This window comes from Petaurus breviceps, unplaced genomic scaffold (genome assembly GCF_028583685.1).
Source record: "Petaurus breviceps papuanus isolate PSGF00001 unplaced genomic scaffold, PetGlider_PUasm1.0 188, whole genome shotgun sequence".
In the NCBI taxonomy this organism is placed as follows: Eukaryota; Metazoa; Chordata; class Mammalia; order Diprotodontia; family Petauridae; genus Petaurus; species Petaurus breviceps.
In genome coordinates, this window is record NW_027185804.1 from 37,018,045 (window position 1) to 37,039,423 (window position 21,379).

At 49.5% G+C, this 21,379-nt stretch overlaps 2 protein-coding genes and 1 non-coding gene across 7 annotated transcripts in view; 1 reads left to right on the plus strand and 2 right to left on the minus strand.

Moving 5' to 3' along the window:
* The window catches only part of F2 (coagulation factor II, thrombin), an 8,380-nt gene extending 1,837 nt beyond the window's left edge, over positions 1–6,543 (plus strand). Inside the window, exons 5-13 of the mRNA XM_069091096.1 lie at positions 324–440; positions 1,291–1,656; positions 2,172–2,294; positions 2,378–2,504; positions 3,991–4,158; positions 5,196–5,369; positions 5,509–5,687; positions 5,883–5,953; positions 6,261–6,543. Coding sequence (XP_068947197.1) covers positions 324–440; positions 1,291–1,656; positions 2,172–2,294; positions 2,378–2,504; positions 3,991–4,158; positions 5,196–5,369; positions 5,509–5,687; positions 5,883–5,953; positions 6,261–6,404 — 1,469 coding nt within the window. The 3' untranslated portion in view covers positions 6,405–6,543. The remainder of the gene's footprint in view (positions 1–323; positions 441–1,290; positions 1,657–2,171; positions 2,295–2,377; positions 2,505–3,990; positions 4,159–5,195; positions 5,370–5,508; positions 5,688–5,882; positions 5,954–6,260) is intronic.
* Positions 6,544–10,750: 4,207 nt separating this feature from the next.
* Positions 10,751–21,379, minus strand: part of CKAP5 (cytoskeleton associated protein 5) — a 90,121-nt gene continuing 79,492 nt past the window's right edge. For 4 of the 5 annotated variants that reach the window (XM_069091543.1, XM_069091546.1, XM_069091544.1 and 1 more), the window contains 12 exons: positions 20,301–20,473; positions 18,981–19,154; positions 18,633–18,753; positions 17,844–18,023; positions 17,264–17,451; positions 15,967–16,042; positions 14,247–14,435; positions 14,011–14,148; positions 13,120–13,203; positions 12,853–13,012; positions 11,524–11,675; positions 10,751–11,441 (listed from right to left, as the gene is read on the minus strand). In XM_069091543.1, coding sequence (XP_068947644.1) covers positions 11,199–11,441; positions 11,524–11,675; positions 12,853–13,012; positions 13,120–13,203; positions 14,011–14,148; positions 14,247–14,435; positions 15,967–16,042; positions 17,264–17,451; positions 17,844–18,023; positions 18,633–18,753; positions 18,981–19,154; positions 20,301–20,473 — 1,878 coding nt within the window. In that variant the 3' untranslated portion in view covers positions 10,751–11,198. The remainder of the gene's footprint in view (positions 11,442–11,523; positions 11,676–12,852; positions 13,013–13,119; positions 13,204–14,010; positions 14,149–14,246; positions 14,436–15,966; positions 16,043–17,263; positions 17,452–17,843; positions 18,024–18,632; positions 18,754–18,980; positions 19,155–20,300; positions 20,474–21,379) is intronic. The other variant, XM_069091547.1, reaches the window with a different exon arrangement.
* On the minus strand, positions 18,476–18,585 carry LOC138163935 (small nucleolar RNA SNORD67). The gene has a single exon (XR_011168960.1). It is a non-coding gene; the product is annotated as a small nucleolar RNA SNORD67 (small nucleolar RNA).

Consider the following 21,379-nt stretch of genomic DNA (forward strand, 5'->3'; position numbering starts at 1 on the left):
GGGGGGAGGCAGCACCCTGAGGCTGGGCCAAATGATCACAATACCTCACCCTGGGCTGCCAGTTAGCCTACTGTGCAGCATTATCAGTAGGGTTCTGGGGCGGGAAGCCCTTGGAATCATCTGGTCAGACCCCATTTCTGGCCCATAAGACAGCAGGGCCCAGAGAGGCCGGTCCTAGAAGGCAGGCTGGTCCTAGAAGCGAGGCGGAAGGCGGCTTGCAGCACCCTCTCCTCCTCTGAAGTTTACTCTCCACTTTTATCTCCCGTCTCTGAATCACAGCAGCTGTTGCTGACTGGCCCCCAAGCCCCTCTTCCTTTCTCCAGGAGCTCAGGGCCTGGCTCACTGTCTTCCTCACTTTCCCAACCTCTGCCCTTCTGCACTAGGGGCCTTCAGCACAGGGGTCTTCATACCCTCAAACTCTCGGCCCTCCCAGTTTGTCGGTATCCCCAAGACCTTCACCTCAGGCATATCCTGGGATGGCCACACCCTACCTAGATCATGTTCTTAGCCTGGGATCTCCGAACTTTGTTTAAAATGTTTTTATAGCTGCACTCCAACATAACTGGTTTGCTTTGTAATCCTATGTATTTTATCTTACGCATTTAAAAACATGGGGTCCACAGGCTTCACCAGACGGCCTGCCCAGTAGGGCCAGGACACACAAAGTAAGTTAAGACTGTCTGCCCTACATCTTATTCCCCACGAGTGTCCTTGTTCCACCATCAGAGCCTGAGCCCAGGTCCCTTCTCTGATCATAACCTCCTGATTTCATCTCTCTTAAAGACTCTCCCACTCCCCACCCAAGACCTGTTCTTGGTTCTCCTCAGCCCTCTCTCAGGGTAACACTTACCCTGCCCTTCACTTTCCTCTCTTGCCAACCTCAACTCCACACTGTCCTTTGCTCCCATGCCCCTCATGCTTTGCCAAACCCCAGCCCTAGATCAGTCCCACCATCTTTTCCCCATATAGAAAAGAACTGGAGGAAGTCCTCTAACCCAGGCTGACCATCCACTAGCGCTTCAGTGATCCGACCTCAGCTGAGCCCTCCCTGCAGCAAGGGAATTCTTCAGACCCCCATTAGCTGGCGATCACCCTGGTCACAGAGACTTCTTCAAAATTCCCTTGTATTGCTTCACCCCTCCAATATCTCCCTGTCAGATAACCCCATCCCTGCTGCCTACAGACACACCCAAGTCTCTGCCATCCTAAAAACCAAACAAAGATCTTGCTTTCCCCAGTGTCATTATCTGTAAAATGAAGGCGTTGACCTCTGACTATCTTGGGTGCTTCCCATGGGGCTGGGCACAGAACAGACTCTCAGGAAATCGTCTCTGATGAATTGGTTCCCAATTGTTCCAGGAAAGGATAACAGCTTCACTGTGCCTCTGACCCCAAGGGCCCCAAAGAGCACGCAGCCTTGTGTCCCTGACGAAGGCCGGAAGTACCAGGGACACATCGCTGTCAGTATTTCCGGGGCCCCCTGCCTGCCCTGGGCCTCTGAGCAGCTGAAGCCGCTTCTCAAGGAGAACAGTTTTGATCCTGCCTTGTCCCTGGACGAGAACTACTGCCGGAATCCAGATGGTGACGAGGAAGGACTCTGGTGCTTTGTGGCTGGGAACCCCATCCATCCCGAGTACTGCCAGATCACCTACTGCGGTGAGCCAAGGCCGAGGCCGATGCCCCGAGTGACTCAAGGGAGCCAAGGCTTTGGGTAGAGGATGGGGCCCAAGACCATTGGCCCCATCAGCATCTTTCTGGAGCTTGGGAGAGGTGGGAAGTGGGGGAAGGGATGGGGAAACGGGATGGAGGGTGGACTCGGGGTGAGGAGACTGGCTGGGGGGTGGGAGGTGGGGAAGATTCAGAGGATCCTAGAATGGCAGAACTGGGGCTTTGGAACCCAATGTCACATGGGAAGTGAGTGGCCAGCCTCTGACTCCCATATCGCCACCTTGCTGCCCCATTCATCCCAATGGTTCCCCTGGGCTGGCAAGTGGGGACTTGGCCAGGACCCACTTCTTCAGCAATAACCATTGGGCAGCTAATATGTGTGAGCAAGGCCCTGAGTGAGGAAATCCAAGACAAGGGAAGTCCCTGCCTTCATGGAGCCTGGGGAGGGAGGTCAGGGGCCCATGGAGCTCACGATTTCCCTGCACCACCTGTCCTGTCCCCAGACAGCCCTGTGGATGAGGTGGATGGAGACTTAGAGCCGGAGCCAGAGACCATCGCGGGCCGAAGCACAGTTCAGGAGTACCAAGTGTTCTTTAATGAGAAGACCTTTGGTGCCGGAGAAGCAGGTGCCGCAGGGTGGCCAGAGCAGGGCCTGGCACAGGGTGGGCAGGGGGGGCCTGGCCTCACCAGGGCCCCTCTGGCTTTGCAGACTGTGGCCTCCGGCCCCTGTTTGAGAAGAAGGGCCTGCAGGACAACAGCGAGCAGGAACTGCTGGATTCCTACATTGGCGGGCGCATCGTGCACGGGGATGACGCTGAGCTGGGCACTGCCCCCTGGTGAGCCTCGGGCCCCTCTCCCTGAGCCTGGCCTCTTCACGTCCCCGGCCACTCCCCAATGCCTCCAACTTCTCCCTTCTCCCTCCCTGGGGCGGTCTTGAGGCAGAGGGGAGACACCTGAAAGTGCTCTCTCTTCACCAACACCACCCTACCACTCACTCACCCTTAAATCTAACAATCCATTCTACTGGGGGCAGTGAGGTGGCACAGTGGACAGAGCATTAGCCCTGATGTGAGGAAGACCCTGAGTTCAAATCCAGCCTCAGATACTTACTAGCTGTGTGACCCTGGGCAAGTCACTTAAGTCCAATTGCCTTAAAAAAGAAAAAAGAGGAAAAAAATCCAATCTGCTACTTTATGGGGTTACTTGCTTTTCCTCTTTTGGGAGATTGTTTCCCACCTCCATGCCTTTGCAAAAGCTATGCTCCATGTCTGGGAATGCATTCCCTCCTTACAGAACTGCCAAGGACAGCTTAAATGACCCCTCCTGTAGAGGAGGCCCTTCCAGACCCAGAGAGGACTGGAAACCCCCCAGCCCTTGGCACAACGACTAACACACAGTGGGTGCTTAATCATTTATTGAGTTGGAGACTGAAGCAGACCTGCTGTGAGCTGCAGCAGCTCCCTTGGCTCCCAGCCTCCTCCCCTTCCTGCTCTGTAGTGCGACTGAGACCCCTCCCTGGGCCCTTCACCTCAACCCCCCAGGCTCTGCCTGGACTTAGCCCCAGGAGTCGCCCCTCCTCTGTTTTTCTCTTCTCTCTGTCTGACCCTTCCTCTCTCTAAGTCTCTCTCTTTTACTCTCTCTTCTCTGTCCTTCTCTCTCTCTATGTCTCTCTTTCTTTGTTCTCTATCCTTCTCTCTCTCTGTATCTCTCTGTCCTTCTCTCTCCCTTCCTTTCTCCATATCTCTCTTTCTTTGTTCTCTATCCTTCTCTCTCTCTGTATCTCTCTCTCTTCTCTGTCCTCTCTTCCTTCCTCTCTCTTTCTTTGTTCTCTATCCCTCTCTCTGTATCTGTCTCTTATTACCAGTCTCTCCCTCTCACCATCACCTTCTTGAAAGTGGCTTCTCGCCTGGGTCCTACAAAGGCTTCCCATTGCCTCTGCCATCCCTTTGGGCCACAAGACCTCCCTCTCCTCCTAGTTCCTGCTCAGATCCCCTTCCCCCAACCCCCCAGCTGTCTCCTCAGCTCCTTCCATTTGACATCACTCCCTGATCACATTTAATCACCAGCTCGACTATGGATTAGTGAATGGATCAGTCATAGCATAGGGCTTCAGGTCCCAGCTCAGACACTTACTACCTGCCTGATGATGAGTAGGGAACCTAACCTTTCTTCATTTGTAAAATAGGGCTAAGCTCACTAACATCACCTACGTTCTCAGGATGGCCTTGGTTTTGAGTGTTTTTGAGGATTTGAAGGGCAGTGCTCCAGCTTGAGGGCCCAGGGGAGCAGTGAGTGACTCCGGGGGTCCCCTTCTGTGTCCAGGCAGGTGATGCTTTTCCGGAAGTCCCCTCAGGAACTGCTGTGTGGAGCCAGTCTCATAAGTGATCGGTGGATCCTCACCGCGGCCCACTGCCTCTTCTACCCCCCATGGGACAAGAACTTCACTGTGGAAGAACTGCTAGTGCGCATTGGAAAACACCATCGCTCCAAGTATGGAGTGGGGCTGGGGCAGGTGTAGGCAGGACAGCCTTCCTAGGAAGTGAGCCCCCTGGCCCAGAGAGAGCCAGGGAGAAGTCTGACCCTGGCCAATGGCTTATCCTTGGTCCAATCTGATAGAGGGCTGCAATAGAGTGATAAATGGGCTCGAATTCAGGAGACCTGGGTTCAAATACTGCCTTGGGTGCTCCCTAGCTGTGTTTGTGAGCTGTTGAGCCATTCTGAGCCTCAGTTTCCCTCATCTGTAAAGTGGGATCCTTAGGGATGATGGTGCTCCTAGGAGAGAAGTCTTGGATGGTCCTTAAAAATCTAGTCCACTCCCCTCATTTGGAAAAAACAAATGTGGATATTGTGCTTCATGAAGCACGTCTCTGCTTCTCTCTCAGTCCTGGGAAGCCAAGGTTCCAGCCCTCCCATTCAATCAGTCAGTTTTAGGGATGGCTGACCGTGGCTGACTGTGGCTTTGTTCCAGGTCTATGGATTTGTTTTAAAAATTTGCTTTTATTTATTTATTGTCTAATTAAGAAGCCTTCATTTTTCTCTCCTTCTGACCTCCCCTCTACTCCATTGGGGAAGAGAAAACAAAACCTATGTGACAAATAGGCACAGTCAAGAAATCACATTCTCACGTGTCTGTCATGGCCAAAAATCTCTATCTCAGGCTGTATCTCATATCTCCCTCATTTTAAAAGGGTTGAAACTGAGGCTGAGAAGGGTGTATGTCTATGCTTAAAATAATGGGCTTTCATGAAAGGGGGCTGAGTGAAGTCAACAAGTGTTTATTAGGGGTATTTCTTATGGGCCAGGCACTGGGCTAAGCACTGGGGGTACAAAGAAAGGCAAAACCTCACAGTCCCTGCCCTCACGGGGCTCCCAGTCTAACAGGGGAGATGCAGATAAGGGAAGGAAATTAAACTCAACATGTGGGAGGATGGGGCTCCCCACAAGACACCAGGACAAGGCCCTGTTCTAGGCCTCCTTCCCAAGAGCCTTTGGGAATCCCCTTCACCCCCATGCTGGGTTCTGGACAGGTATGAACGTTCCATGGAGAAGATAGCCAAGCTGGAGAAGATCCTGATCCACCCCAAATACAACTGGAAGGAGAATTTGGACCGAGACATCGCCCTGCTGAAGCTGAAACAACCCATCACCTTCACTGACTACATCCATCCAGTCTGCCTGCCTTCCAAGGACATTGTCCACAAGTATAGCTCAGGCACAGGGGGTGCCTGGTCTGGAGGGGGAGGCATTGCAGAAGGAAGGGATGGACCCTGGGAGGGGTTAGGCCACTGCTGGCTGGGTTCTACATTCACTCTCCCTCATCTCCCTCTCTTCCCTCCCCAGGTTATTCCTGTCTGGGTACAAAGGGAGGGTCACTGGCTGGGGCAACCTGAAGGAGACGTGGACCTCCCCAAATGACAACCTGCCCACCCTCATGCAGAAAATTAATCTCCCCATCGTAGAGCAGGCCATTTGTCGGGCCTCCACCCGGATCAAAATCACGGACAACATGTTCTGTGCTGGCAAGTTTGTGGGATGGGAGGAGGGGTTGGAAGAAGCAGCTCAAGGTTCAAGGTCCACTCAAGCAATCAGAGGAAAAGTGGGAAGAGACCAGCTTGGCCTGCTGCCCAGGTCATCTCCACTCAGGTGTCCTTGGGGATAGGCACAGTGGGCAAGGGTCTAATTTCTGAAGCAAATGCCTATCAACCCCTCTCTAGGGTACAAACCTGATGATGAGAAACGAGGGGATTCTTGTGAAGGGGACAGTGGGGGACCTTTTGTTATGAAGGTGAGTGTCACTTCTGGGTAGATGGACTGGGAAAGGGCCCTGGACAGATCTAAAATTAGGCCAAGGCCAGTGGAGCTTTGTCCCAGGGTTCCACTATTTAGAGGGAGTTAACAGCATCATTCTGGGTTGGGCTTGATACACCCAAAGAGAGACCACTTCCATCCCACTCCTCTCTGTCTCATGCGCAAGAATTACACTGCCTGGCACTATCCCTGGCATGGAGTAGGGATGGTGGTTTGAAGAGGCAGTTACTAGGGAGGGCAGATGGAAGCATCCCTCTGACATCTTAAATCCTGTCTTCTCTAAGAGCCCTTTTGACAATCGCTGGTACCAAATGGGAATTGTGTCCTGGGGTGAAGGCTGCGACCGGGATGGGAAATATGGCTTCTATACTCATGTTTTCCGTCTGAAGAAATGGATACAGAAAACCATTGATCGACTGGGACTTTAGGGGCCCACCTGTAAGGCCCTATCCCTGACCCTGAGCAAAGAGCATGAACTGGAGAGGTCTCCCCCCTCCCCAATGAAGTGGGAAGGTTTTGTTTTTTATTTCTAAAATATCTATTTCCCAATAAAAGTCTTTCCCTTTATGAGCTCTGGCTATTCCACTTCTCATGCTCAGCTCCTCATCCTGGGCTCAGATAGCCCCCCAGAAGGGCTGCTCAGGACATCTAAGAACCAAGCCACCATATGGACCGAACGGAACCAACTTTGGAAAATAAATCACCACTGAATGCGAGGGTTCGCAGTTTAGGAAAGCCTATGGACTCCCTATCTGAATCATGCTTTTAAACAATTAAAGAAAATACCAGGTTTCATTTAGAGGTTAGTGAAAACAAGGATGACCTCAGTCTCCATTCTCTCTTCCTTCACTCAGGTCTCTGATGAAGAGGCGGCCCTTCTCACCAAGACTAACCCCCTCCACACATAGACTTCCTTGATCAGAGGTGGCATTTTAAGGGTTGTAAAGGATTTTACACGTTCTCTGATTTCATCATTCCAACCCTGAGAACTGGGTGGTATCATTATCCCCATTTTACAGATGAAGAGATTGATGCTGAGAGGTTAATAGGGTCACTTGGCTACTATGTCTCTGAGGCAGGTCTTGCAGACTCCAACCCCCATGATCTAATCTATAGCAGTCCACTGGGTTGCCTGTTTATAAATTGGAAAAGGAATTGGAACTTATGATTTTTTAAAAAACAAGTGAAGTATCTGGTCTTTAAGGCTATCGGAGAGGACCAATGTGCCTTCCATAGCACGTCCCTTGGGACTGAAATCTCTATGTTCCTATGGAGTTGAGTGGTACAGGGGAATGAATGGATGGAGCACATGAAAGGCAAGATGCAGGTGTTGGGTTTGGTATCAGCTTGACAAGTCTCCAGTAGAATATCCCAGGGTTCAGTGCTTGGTCTTGTGCTACTGAAGATTTTTGTCAAAAATTTGGATAAAGGCATTGTTGGTTCATCGCCAGGACCCATTGGGGTTTTCTTGGCAAAGACACTAGAGTGCTTTGCCACTTCCTTTGCTGGCTCATTTTAAAGATGAGGAAACTGAGGCAAACGGTGTTAAGTGACTTCCTGAGGTTCACACAGCTAGGTCTGATGCTGGCCTTGAGTTCTTATCTTCCTCACTCCAGGCCAGCTACTCCATCCACTGTGCTACCTCGCTGCCCCTTGGATAAAGGCATAGATGCCATCTTTACCCAATTTGCAAATGACACCAAGCTAAAAAGTTCTGCTAACACACTAGCCAAGTCAGGTTACAAATAGAACATGGGGCTGAATCTAACAGAGGGGATCCCTAAATCCTTAATTTCTAATAACTTCCGAAGTAAAAATGCCACACACACACCATCATTTGAGAATTTAGACTTTTTACATTTGCTTAGCTTGGTGAATTTTGAATGAACCTTCTTTGAACACAACAGATCCCTGTCCTTCTGCACTGACTGTGCAACAGTTTCTGGACAGACCTTTCTCCTACCTGGGGATGTACATAAGAGGTCCCTTGGCTGCAGTCACTCCAGTGACCTGATCGATCTGTTTTCTTATGGTGTCATCCAAGCTGTCCCCTCTGCATCCAAACCTCTTTCTTCAGGTGACCTTAAGGCTGGGATTACAAAGGCAAACCCCTAGTCTCTGGGGAGCAGCTGGTGAGTTTTTTGCAAAGTTCACAAGAAAAGTGGTCATGAATTTTATTAAGAAACATCAATCTGTAAAAATTTGAAATACTAAATTTTTCAGATGTTGCTTTTCGTAGTAGTAGCGTTTATACACCGGGCAGCTGGGTGGCACAGTGGGTAGAGCATTGGGTCTGGAGTGAGGAGGACTTGAGTTCAAATCCAACTTCAGACACGCACTAGCTTTGTGACCCTGGGCAGGTCACTCCACATCTGCCTCCGTCTCTTCAGCTGTAAAATGGGGATAACAGCACCTACTCCCAGGATTGTCGTGAGGACCAAAAGAGCAATATAAGCAAATGTTAACTATTTGTAAAGCACAGTGCCCGGGACCACAGCAAGTGTTCTACAAATGCTCGTTCTGTTCTCTTCCATTATTTCTGGTTTTTAAAGCTTGAAACTGTCCTGAGACTTTGGGGGATGTCCTAACATTTACTTGGGTTCGAAAAACAGTTCTCATGAAAGCGAGATGAATGAGGCATAGGCGACCTCCATAGGTGACCACAGGATGATGTAGCTGTCCAAAAAGCTCACAACGTCCTGGGCAGCACTTTTCCAAAACAGAATGATCTGTCCTCTGAACTGGGCAGCCTCCAGCTGGCTTTCTGGGTTCCCTTGTGGTCCCTACATTGTAGGAGGAATGCTGAGAGGCCTACCAGGCCAGTGAGGAGCCCCGGGTTGGTGCCACAGGCATCCTGGCTGGAGGAAGCCCCTCAGAGTGCTGGGGGAGGGGAAGCCAGGAGCCATGGCCAGAAGTTTAGGCTTGACAATAGACGGAGTGACAGCATTTACATGGAACTTAAGTGTTTCACAAGGATCTCACTGGATCCCCACAGACTGGGGGGAAGGGTAGGTGGTGTTATCATCGCCACTTTACAGATGAGGAAACTGAGGCTAGATGAAGTGACTTGCCCAGGGTCACACGGCTTCGAGGCTGATTTGAGCCATGCAAAGGCCGTTTCTCAATTGCCTTGGCCTGGAGGCCCAAGTCTAAAGGATGTTATCTCTGCCCTGATATACAAACCTCCCTTGGCCCTCTCTGACCTTATCTTGTAGCCCTAAAGTAAGAAAGGGGTTGGATGTTACAGCCACAGTCCCAGAGCTGCACGGGGCTTGGAGGCAAATCAAGTCTAACCCTCTCATTTCATAAGGAAAGAAAGCGGCTCGATGGCTGTTTGCCCACAGTTCTAAAGACCCTTCATCTCAGAGGAGCGATTAGAAGCCAGAGGTCTGGCTTGGTGCCAGTGCTCTTTCCATGGTGACACACTGCCTTCTAGGCATGATGGTGGGAAATCCCTTCTAATACAGAAAGTCCAGCTCAAGGGACACCAGAAGTGGTCTTGGGCTTCAGTCCCCACACCCACAGACCAGCTTCTGGCAGGCCAGAGGATCTGGCCCCTAGGTGAGAGAATGATGGGAGGTGAAGCACTTGACACATGCAAAGGCCTTAATAAAACCAGGGGACTGACTGCCTTTTGGAGTGTGGCCTCGCCAGGGGCCCTCCAAACAGAGAATGGAGAGGCCTTCTTTTCCTGGGCAGAACATAAGCCCCTTGATAGGGATGGCTTCACTCTTGGGGCTCTGTCAATGCTGGCTGGTTTTATCAGTCCCTGGATGCTGAATAAACTACTGATGAGTGTCTCCTTATCTAGACCGAAGCTGTTTAATTCTTCTTCCCCCATGATGGTAGGAGTGAGGGTTCCCAGTGAACAAGGGGAGCTTAGCTCAGACAGTGGGGCAGTCACTGAACACACAGTACAAGACAAAGCTGCTCAGAAGCCTCTCCTCGGACAAAGCCCAGGGAGGGAAAGCCAGCTGCTCAGGGCTGGAGAGTCCAACAGTCTGAGCCTCGAGCCCCAAGCAGACCAAGTCAATTGCAGGTGGGCAGGGCAGGGCACAGCACACGTCAGACCACATGCTCCAGACAGGTTTCACTCCAGTCTCTTTCACACATGCATCAGCTGCTTTTGAACTGGTCTTTAGTCTCCTTTATTATGATTTAAGTGTTGGGGAGGACTTACAGCACTCCTTATATAAGAACCTGTGGATTCCATTTACATTGGCCTCACTGAGCAGAAAGGCCATCCTCAGGCCAATCGGCCCTGAGGCAGCCATGGGGGAGGAGGCCAAGGGCCCAAGATCCCTAAAGAGCTGCTTCCTGGCTCCAAGGCCCACGCCCTGGGGTTACACCCAAGTGATCCTGAGAACAACTGCTTCTACTGAGCTTGGCCGGGCCCTGGCATTGTCTTGGGACCCATGGGTACATGTGGTGGCATAGTCCCATGGGAGGCTCCTCTTAATCCGAAGACAAGGTGAACCCCTCCAGAGTGATGGGCTAGCAGGGCCCAGAACTACAATGGGCTCCATTAGATTGAGCAGCAGCTGGAAAGCCAGGGCAGAAGCTGAAGAGGTGCCCCTAACAGAGGGGGTAAGAGCTTCCTGGAGCCTCCTGGAGAGTCAGGCAGATGGGGTGTATGTCCTGTGTCCAGGAGCCAAGAAAAAAGGTCACACTCCACCTGAAGTGAGCCATCTACCCATGACTGGCTAAGCCACGGATGGCCCAGGCAACAGTGAGCTCTACCTTCCCCACTACGGGGCTGGTTCTTGTTAGACAGTTAGAGTTAATGCAAACTTTATTTACAAAAGACACTTAAATTAGCTTTATCATGCCATGCGTCCATACAGAATAGACCGGCCCTTTAGGGTTACAGAGGAGAGCTCACAAACTCAAAGGAAAACCACTAAAGAGTTTCTAACAGACAAGAGCTAGGAAATATTAAGTCAACTTTACAAATAATAGCAATTAAAAAAAGAGAAGAGAACACAGTCTGAGCAGAGAAGGGTGGCTGTTTACAGGTCTGTACACTAAACTAACACACAGACAGTCTTGTATGGGCAGGATGCTCATGGAGAGAAGCAGAGTATGTACAGAGAGACTTGTGCCATAACGACTCATCCCCCCGCAGGTCCGCAGCGCCTGTACCGCCCAGGCCCGGGCAGACCGCTCTGCACTACGAAGACTTCTAGCTGAGTAAACTAAAGCTGGGGAGCGCGTGGGCACCCTCATTTGCGACTGCTCTTTATTCTCTCCAGTCTTTTTTTCAAGTCATCGATGTTAGCAGCTGTGGAGGAGGAGGAGGAGGAGGTGGCGACTGAGTGCATCTGGTTGGAATCCAGGTCGAGGTGCTGGTGCTGTTCCCGGGACTCCCGGATCTGAGAGAGCTTACTGTGCAGCATGTCTGTGGAGGAGACCACGGCGGGCCCTGACGGCTTGGAGAGCAGGGTCAGCGCGGGCCTGTCATCCTGCTGGCAGGAGAAGAGGATACGGATGCTCACGGGCTCTGGCCAGGATGCACGCCCCCCAGCCCAGCAGAAAGGCCGCTCTTACCTTGCTGTTCTCTAGGCCACATCGCTGCCGCAGGATCTTCAGCCGCTCCAGGTAGACAGAGGGGCCCACCTCCTCTCCATTTGTGTTTCCCACAGAGGACACTGTGCTTGTAGGAGGGGGGACACAGGATACCTCCATCTGAGGAGAAATCCCTAAGAGGGAGGAAGCCCAAGACACAACAGTCAGGCAAGAGGCCTGGTGGCCCACTGGTGCACGCACCTCCTTGGGCTCTCCCTCATGCCCATGTGTATCCTCTGTCCTGATGAGATCCCTGGTGAGGGTTATCTAGTAGGCTTCAAAGCCTACCAGGGCACAGCTCAGGGAGAGAGCTAAAGCCCATCTTTTATTTCTAAAATGCAGAGTCTGGAGTGGATACCATAGCAATAAGATCTCAGGAATTCACTTAGTGTCAACAGAGACCAGTCCATCCAAAGAACACAGGGACTATGGCTTCTCAGAACTCCTAGGGCAACATAAATGAGCAAACTATGGGAAAACTAGGTCTTCCAGGATTGGGGCAGAACCATAGGTATCTGGAGAAACAGCTGTTTCAGGAAGCAGAAGAATTAGAGAGGAATTCACCTTAAAAACTGTGAAAGGCACCCAAAGGCCCAAGGAGATGGTGTGTTTCAGAGACTTTTTAGGAAAGGAGGAGCCAAAATGCTGGATGAATAGTTGGCGCAGAAAATGCCTGTAGGGGTACACTACCTGATGGGCGGCCCTACTTCCAAAAGGGACAGTAAACTCATCAAAGTTACATATTCTAAGAGGAAGGTGAAAATTGGACCTTTGAGTACACTCACAAACTTGTGCCTGATTGCTTCACATTCTATACTATGTGGATCCTGTTGCTAACATTTAAAACTGAGAGGGCGACCGAGCCTTTCTCCAGCTGCTCCCTGGCACCATTCTGTGTGAGCGAATCTTGAGCTGGGGACTTCATGGAATTTATTTTTCAATTACAGTGAAGACGCTAGCACGATACTTTGTACACAGGAAGCATGCAGATGTGTGCTGAACTGAATGAATCTAATTCCAGTGTCTGATAGGAGCAGGAGTTAGAGAGTCAGTTCCTCTCGCTAGCTTAGGGAACAAAGCCAAGCACTTTCTCTGGATGAACGCTCCTCCTTCTACCACTGTCTCCCTCCCCTGAAAAAGCCCAACGCACAAGGCTTTATGCCCTAATTCAATTATCCAGGTTTTCCTGACCCCACAAGCAATAAATCCCATGTCTTTTTCTTCTTTGTGGAAACAATGACAATATGACAGGCACCCGCTGACTCCTGGGCTTGGGAGCTCTGTCTGCCTCACGCTTGGAGGACATCCTACCTGTTGAAGAGGGAATACGTCCTTTGCCTTCCCTCTCCATCTCTATCACCCGGAGGCCTCGCTCTACGTAGCTCTGGAAGAACTGAGAGGAGTTTTTCAGGAAGGGCTCAATGTCTGCATCAGAGTATTTCTTCTTGTATTCATACAGCTCTGCGAGGCCCTGATTAATGAAGAAGGGAGCAAGAGCAGAAGCCATTAGCTGCAGAGCAGAGACTGAAGACTTGCTTCCATGAAGACAATTCTCAGCTGGACCACCTCCTCTCTTACCTCTTTAGTGTTCTCTTTGGAGCCAATCTTCTTAAAGATTTCAGCTAAGAAGTCATTCACTTTGGCCTTTGATGATTTTTCATCCTAAAGAGTTTAAGGACAAGAAACAAAGTTAAGACCAAGGTTTTCAATGGCCCTTTAGTTTTGTACATGACCTGTGTTGGGTGCAGTGATGATGACAGGCCAGACCTGTCCAGGTGTTGGATAAGTACCACTCATGGCTGAAGACTCTCAGGGCCCATTTCTCCAAAACACAATAGCAATCATCATATTGGATTTGGTTTTGATGCTTGGGCAAGAAATCTCTCTTGAGGTATAAAAAAATACACATGACTTTGGCCCACAGATACAAAGGATGTCATCATATAAGAAACTTGGGCTCCACCAAATTCTGTAGAAAAGGAAGTCACTGTGCCCACAAGCCACTGCTCCTGGTGAGGCAGATAAGAGGCAGCATGTGCCAGGGGGCATCAAATACTTCAACAGCCACTTCTTCACAGGTAGAGATATTCTAGGATCTTGAGTCCTGGGAACCCCAGTGTGGGCCTTGCCCTCCCTCACCCTGACCAATGGCCTTGCTTCCAGTCTGGTCACCAAAGCCACAGGCCACTGAAACAGCCTTTGTGGATATGTGGCCCCCTAACTTCTCCTGTAGGTCCTACCTACAGCCCCGGCCTCCTCAGCAGCTACAATCTGGATGACTCAGAGAGGAAAGCTCCTAACACCATGGTCCTTGACACACCAACTGGTTCAACATCAGAAACCAATACAACTTCATTAATGGAACACCAGGTGCTTCTGGCCTTCAATGAGGGCCCCTGACCAGAGGGGTTAACCTATTTTCTCTCCGTATCCCCAACAAGCACTTACTAAGGCCCCCCCATCACTCACTATGCGAGACGCTCCCTTCTCTGTCTCCTTGTCGGACTTGCTTCCCATCTGGTCCAGACTGTGCTTCATCATCCTGCACAGGTGGGCCTCCAGCTCAGACTCATTTTTGTTGTCGATCATGGTGAGGTGGTCCAGGATCTGGGGAGAACAGAAAGAATGGGCCCCACTAGCAGTGACGCCATGCCTGTGCTGCTGCCCGGGCCGCCCAGCAGGTACCCACTCATCCCTTTGCTCACCTTGGGCCCCTTTAGTTTGCAGAGGGTGTGCAGCAGAGTTTTCAGGGTCCGGATGGGGAATTCACTTTTACACTGTTTCAGTTTTTCCTTGGGGAAGACTTTCATGAAGATGTGGATATCCAGGAGAATCCTGTCCAGATTAATGCTGTTGATGGTATCGGGGAGAAGTCGAACCATTCTCCAGAGACACTGTTAGAAACAAAAGGAAAAGCAAACCACAAAAAATGAAAGACCAAAATCCAGCCACCCACGGCGAGGGCTGGTAAAAGATGATTCCCAGCACTTGTCCTCCTTTTGAGGCCAAGGGTACAAGTGTGCGCCTCCCCCCACCTCAGTGCTAGGAAGGGTGCTTCCCAGTTTCCAACCCCTTTCCTCACACACATCCTACAGTGAGTGCAGGGATCCCTTGGCAGATAAGGAAACTTGAGGTTCACAGAGGCTGAGTTGGGCCAAACACAGGTCCCTACTGCAAGACCCATGGATGGCTTTGGGCCTCTGCAGTTTGGCCTCATGTCTGGTTCAGGCTGATGAGGTTAAAAGACCACACCCACTCGACTAGAGGGCTCCTCAGAATCCCTAGGACTAGAAAACAGGCCCCGATGTAGAGATCTCCAGGGGGCATAGAGCCTGAAGGGCCTATTACGTTAGAACTCAATGCAATGTTCTGGAAGAGGATCCAGAAGGCCTCTTGCTAACATAAGCATCTCCTTTAGGCAAGAAATCATGTCAAACGTTTGATACAGACATTCAAACTCAAGATTACAGCCAAATCCGACCAATGGGGAAGCAAAGAAGGAAAGCACTGAGAAATGGCTCCTTCTCCAAACTGGGCATCACGTCATTACAACATCCAGGTTTGGCTTGGGAGAAGAGTAGAAATGGCCACACCTTCCTGGGGAGCTGGGGAACTAAGAGCATGACATTTGATATGTGCTGTCAGACGCAGCCAGTCTGCTAAAGGGCTTTGCTGATGTGCTGCCGTTTAGAAAAATCTGTTACAAGAGAAAGCCTGTTGGGTAGCGCGGTCAGGAGGGCAGAGTGTGTCTACTTTCAAAGTAGCTGAGCTTGTGTGAGATAACTGACTGAACTGTTATTAGCAGTCAACAGAAGTGGCAGGTAATCATTAACTGACGCCACGCATGACAGTATTCTTTCAGTTATCTTGTGGGCCTGAGTTACGATGGGGAAGACATGGGACACCCACCAGAGCTGAGGAGAGAGAGCACTTGCTCAGTCTGAGCTTCTCCCTTACTATCTTAGTTCCAAATGAGTGTCACTGTATGCAGCGATGGGGGCACAGTGCATTTTACGTTCAAATCCAACCTCAGACCCCCCAGGTGTGTCACCCTGGGCACATCATTTTTTTTTTTGGAGGGCATTGGGGTTAAGTGACTTGCCCAAAGTCACATGGCTAGTAAGTGTTTCAAGTGTCTAAGGCTGCATTTGAACTCAGGTCCTCCTGACTCCAGGGCCGGTGCTCTATTCACTGTGCCACCTAGCCACCCCCCTGGGCACATCATTTGACCTCTATTGTCCTCAATTTCTCCAACTGTAAAATAGGAATCAGAAAAGCATCTATCTCCCAGGGTCATTGTAAAACTCAAATAATGTGTGTAAAAAGTGCTTCGCACAGTGCCTGGCACTGCCTGGAGGGGCTATGCAGATGCTGGCTCCCTTCTTCCTCCCTCCTCCCCATCTCCCATCTGAATTGAGACTTCACCTTCATGACAAGCTCAGAGAACTTGGGAGAACCAGCTGTTGCTAGAAGGCTGTCCTGGAGTAGAACAAGCAGGGCACTAGGGAGAAGATAAGGAGCAGCATTTAAAAACCAAAAAGACCATCAACAAGTTGACCTGAACCTCAAACTAAACACAACCCCGAGAGGCCAAGGCTGCTGAGAGCTGGTCCACATCTTGCTGGGCATTCTCTACCAATCTAGGAAAAAGATAAGCCTGCTAAGCTCACTCCTTCGCATGCCACACATAACTTAAGAGCACCAAGGCTGACAGACTCCCCATTGTTATACCCATCTCTCCCTGGTTTGCAGGAAGGCCTCTCAGGGCCAGCGGCTTCTCCCCTTGGTTTTCCCCTCACCCTCTTCCCAGACCCAAGGCTGTCCAAGAACCCATCCAGGATGGCTGGGACAGGAAGAACCACCCTCCCAGGGATGCTTTATGCCCTTTACCCTCACCCTCCTCTGGACTGCTCAACTAATCACAGATCAGATTCTGATAAGATGCATGGAGGATCAGCAGGCCACAGTGCCTACCCCGCCACTGACTTCTAGATCTTGCCATCTACCCTGCAGTCTGGCAGCACCGTCAGCCCAGGACCCCTGGGCCTTGCCACTGACCCAGTGTTATACCCTTAGAATCCTCCTGGTCCTGCCAATGACTGTTTTTTCATGTACTATCTCCCCCCATTAGAGTTGTCTGTGCTTGGCACAGAGTAAGGGCTTAATAAGTGTTGCTTCATTCATCAATGATTTGGTTCCACTGACAAGCCATGGCAGAAGAGCAGGAGTGGAGTAAGCTCATTCTGAGACTTACTACTGCCTGTCCCCTACACAAGAACCATGAATGAAAATGTTTTCAACTAAGTCCACTGTCCATTTCCAAAGTAGCTGAACTTGTATGAGATAACTGACTGAACTATTATCAGCAGTCAGCAAAAGTGACAGGTAATTATTTTTTTTTTAAGCAATCGGGGTTAAGTAACTTGCTCAAGGTTACACAGCCAGGTGTTTCTGGGTGGGTGCTAAGTGTCTGAGCCTGGGATTCGATCTCCAGGTCATCCTGACACTGGAGCCCGTGCTCTTACTTGCTGTGCTACCTAGCCACCCCAACAGGTAATTATTGATGACTCATTTCTTTTGTCAGAGAAAAGAGGACAGTCCAAATTGTTAGGCAAACCTAAGCAGACCCAGCGGCATCCTTTCCATGCAAAGGCCTCTCTCCTAGGGCTAGGTGTTCTGGGGAAGAACTGTTTCAGGTTAAACACTGAGAGTCAAGCTGTACCTTAGGATATTGGTCTGGTCTGATTTCTCTAGCACCTTCACTACCAAGAGGTTGACAGAACGGAAGACTTGTTGTCCTTCCTCGAGATCCTCAATCCGAGAGTCCAGCATTAAGGTAATGAGGCCATGCATCAGGTCTTTCAGAACACCAGTGGAGGCCTCTCTGGCAAGGTTCTCTATCTGAAAGAGCTAGCATTCACAACAGGAGGAACATTCAGACTTCCATTCCCAGTAATGTAAAGGAGGAGAGGGTGAAAGAAATTGTTCAAAGAATGAAGAAGCATTAACTATCTGACTATTACACTGCCTAGACATAGCCACGTGAGCACAGCACTCCTGGGTGCCCAAAGGGCATTAGGCACAGTTATTCCAAACAGTTCTCGAGCTGCTCATTTTACTATCTAATAAACAGAATTATGGCACATTGTGTCCTGCAGCAACCAGTGCACGAGGTACAGCTGTAGAGGTCTCAAATTCTCCCAAATCCCCTGGGATACAGTAGGAGGACCTTCATGCACTGACCAAACAGAACGGGAGAAACGAGAGAGGAGAGATCCCTTCGTTGGGGGCTCGAGCCTTACTGAAATCATGTTTCCAATGATGCAGCTGTATAACTTGATGATCTCATCCTTGTCGAGCTTCTCATCTGCCATATGCGTGTTGTAGATTAGTCTTAGCTGCATGAAAGTGGCAATCAGGAACTGGTCGATGTGGCCAGACATAGCTTCTGATTTGTCTTCCTGTCTCAGGACCTCATCAATCTATAGACAAAATCCCAAGACACGCTGTTCCAACTATGTTTTTCTAAGACAAACGATGAAACTCTGAATGGACTACTTGGCACTGATGAAGACAGTGCCTCCAGAAGGCCTGGGTTTAATTTAAAAATCAGCCAAGGCAGGCACATGAAAATGTGCATCTTCTGGGTTTTCTCCATTGGCCAAATCTAAGATTCTATATTTATCATTTAAAACATCACGTTCTATGCAAACAATATTGTCGCAGGACCCAAAATAACAAAACTCAGAGATATTCTGAAAGGGGAGGTATTAGTTAATTTACACTCAAAGATGAATGTAAGTTTACTTGAAGAAGAACAAAGACTGTGTCTAAATAACAAAAATTCTGAAATTTTCACTGGAGTAGTCCTGCTATCCCCACACACAAAGCTGTATGAAGTGAGCACTGTCCCACACAGAGCAAAAGGAAGCACCGCGAGTCAGATGGCCCCTGTGCACTTGGTTTGTCACCAGATGCGTACTGAGCATAGCCCGCATCACCTGATGCTGTGGCCACACTAATGTGCAACTCATCACTCTCGCGGTCAGGGACTAGAGCTCTAATTCAAATACACAATTGCCTCCTCTTACCTGGGCTAGGGCCTGGACGCTGGTGTTGATGTCACCACTGGCAACCTGGGAGATGATGAAGTTGATTGTGGATGCTGTATTGCTGTGCATGTCATCAAAATGGGGAGAAACAGCCCGAATCCTAGGTGGAAGCAGGGTAAGGGGGAGAAATTAAATCATCTAAGCCAGGTGCCAATGGAAATTGGAAAATGTCACTTTCTGTTAGGCCCAAGACTTACTACCAGGAAATTTACCATGTAGGCCAAATCAGCTCTAGCCAGCTTATGCCTCATATTGCCCAGCTCCCATCCCTACCCCACTGAGGGTGACTGAAAACAGGATTTTCTGGAGGGAAGAGTTTGGACTTACTTGGGTTCGGGAATAAGGACTGGCTCAAAAATGTCATCCAGTTTGTGCTGGACCAGGGCTGGCATCTCACATCGGACGGTACCGTTATCATTTTCTATTTCATCTAGGTCCAGCTGGAATTCACGGGGTACTGTGTGGGGTGCTTCAGAGTGCCCACTTAAGCTGCGAGCTTGGCTAAGGGGAGCAAAAAGGGGTTTATGGCACGACTGTAGATCTCCTTATCAAGTGGCACGAGCAGGCCCACCAGGAGCCAAAAAGCTTCCAAGCAAATGTTTAACTTCTGGTTTCACTCAACCCCCCTGATTGGCTCGAGTCCCTGATCAGGGCTCTCAGCTGTTAACTGCCCTGACTCAGAGATATTCTGAAAGGGGAGCTATTAGTTAATTTACACTCAAAAGACGAATGCAAGTTTACTTGGAGAAGAACCAAGACTGCGTCTATATGCACGTATGGTACCACAAAAGCTGGCTCGGAGCCCACCTCTTTGTGACTAAACATAAGAGGTCAAAGGGAGGGCTCTCCTGCCCACATCCAGCACCAAAGTCACTGCTTTTTAGGACATCTTCATTGTGAGGAGCGGTTCCGGCAGTGTTCAGAACAGAGCTCTCAGACATGGAGATACTTCTTTTCCAGGGAATATGTGTGGCAAGGAGCAGATGCCAGTTCACGTGAACTCTGGATGTTACCACTTCACGGGCTCACAGGAGTCAGCGTGGTCCTTGTATGTGACCCCAGCTGTGTGCCCCATGTGCTCTGAGTCCCCAAGCCAGCTCTGGAGTGTGCTGATTTATTAGCTGTTGCCCCCAAACAGAATCTAACTATTATTGAGAGTAACAATAAACAGGAGGAAGATGGGCTCCTCGCATTGAATGGCTACGTCTATTAGTGATCAGATTATAGATGACTGAGCAGGAAGAGGACTCAACTCTATCTGTCCTTATGGACACCCCCACCACCCTGCTTCTAAACTCTAAGCCAGTCACCCTGCAGAGGGGATGAATCCAAGTCAGAAGTTACAAAGATATAAGAGCCCTGCTAACAGGAATTAGCAGGCAGTACTTACATCCTGTAAGTGCGATACATAATTCTGTCCACGGAGAAGCAGTGAAAGAAGGCACAATACCATTTAGAAAAGGTTTTAAGACAAAGACAAAGACAATGAAGATGGAAGGATCAAACACTGTTACATAATATTTGCCCAGACACTCTGTCATGCAAGACAATGGTTATAAGAACTCAAGATCCCATTACAGGACAAGCTCTGAGCATAAGGGCAGAGACCACAAAGACGTCCTCAGACGGTCACTTTCTAGTACATACTTGAGTCGGGAGGACATGTCCTCAGCCGGCCCCTTGCGTAACATGTTGGCATTGGAGTTCAAGTTCTGAGTTCTCTGAGGTCTCTCTTCCACCTGTTTTATTGGGGCAGCCGCTGGTCTCTTTGCAGACCGCTTAATTCTTTCCTCCAGCATGCTCATGTCCTTTTCAGAAAGCTGTGTGACAAATCAAAATTGAATTCAAAGCATCTTTACATTCGATGACCTTAAAATACTGATGTGTTTTCCCTACTAGATTTCAGAGACTATAGAGCAAAAATATGAGGAAACAGATATAACGCCCACATTTGAATATAGACAGTTCACACTTTACATAGATTTGCATTATGCAAATTAGTCTTTGAGGCCATGCTGGCCTGGACTCTAGCTCCCAGCAGGAGGTAGCAGAGGGGCAGCCCTGTGAGGGGAGGGGGAGGTCTGTGGAATTCTCCACTTATGTCAAGAAAGAACTGGCTGTGTGTATATATATATAGATATACATATAGATAAAAACTTTTCCTGTGTTAATGCACAGAAAGCTGAAGTCTCTTTCAATAACTGCTAATTAATAACTAACTCGTGTTATGAGAGAGCACATTACTGACAGAGTAAGAATAAAGCAGAACCAACATCCGCCAACGATGGGGGCAGATATGAAGTACGTGAAGCTCAGTCTCCTTGCCAGTGTGATTACTCCTCCTCACTGATCACCTGCCTCTTTCTTTGGTCTCAGTTTCTGTATTTTTAAACCTCCACCCATTCAATCTACTCCAAGGGCTGCTCAATAATACATTTCAAAGTACTTTGAAAAGTCTTAACACTGATTGATATAAAGTGGTTTACTTATTGTTATGTGGAAGTAAGGTCCAGCCACGTTAGTGAACTGTTCCAATTCATAGTTTTAGGTCTGCCATAAAGCTGGTTTGCTAAATTCCTTCAGGGGATTATCTATGAAACACTGAAGGTCTGAGATAAACCCCAGGCTGTTCTGGGATCATCTGTTCACACCAGTCTGACAATGAGGGGATTATCTCCAAGAAAAAAGGTCATTCCCTGAGGCAGCTAGGTGGCGCCACATACAGC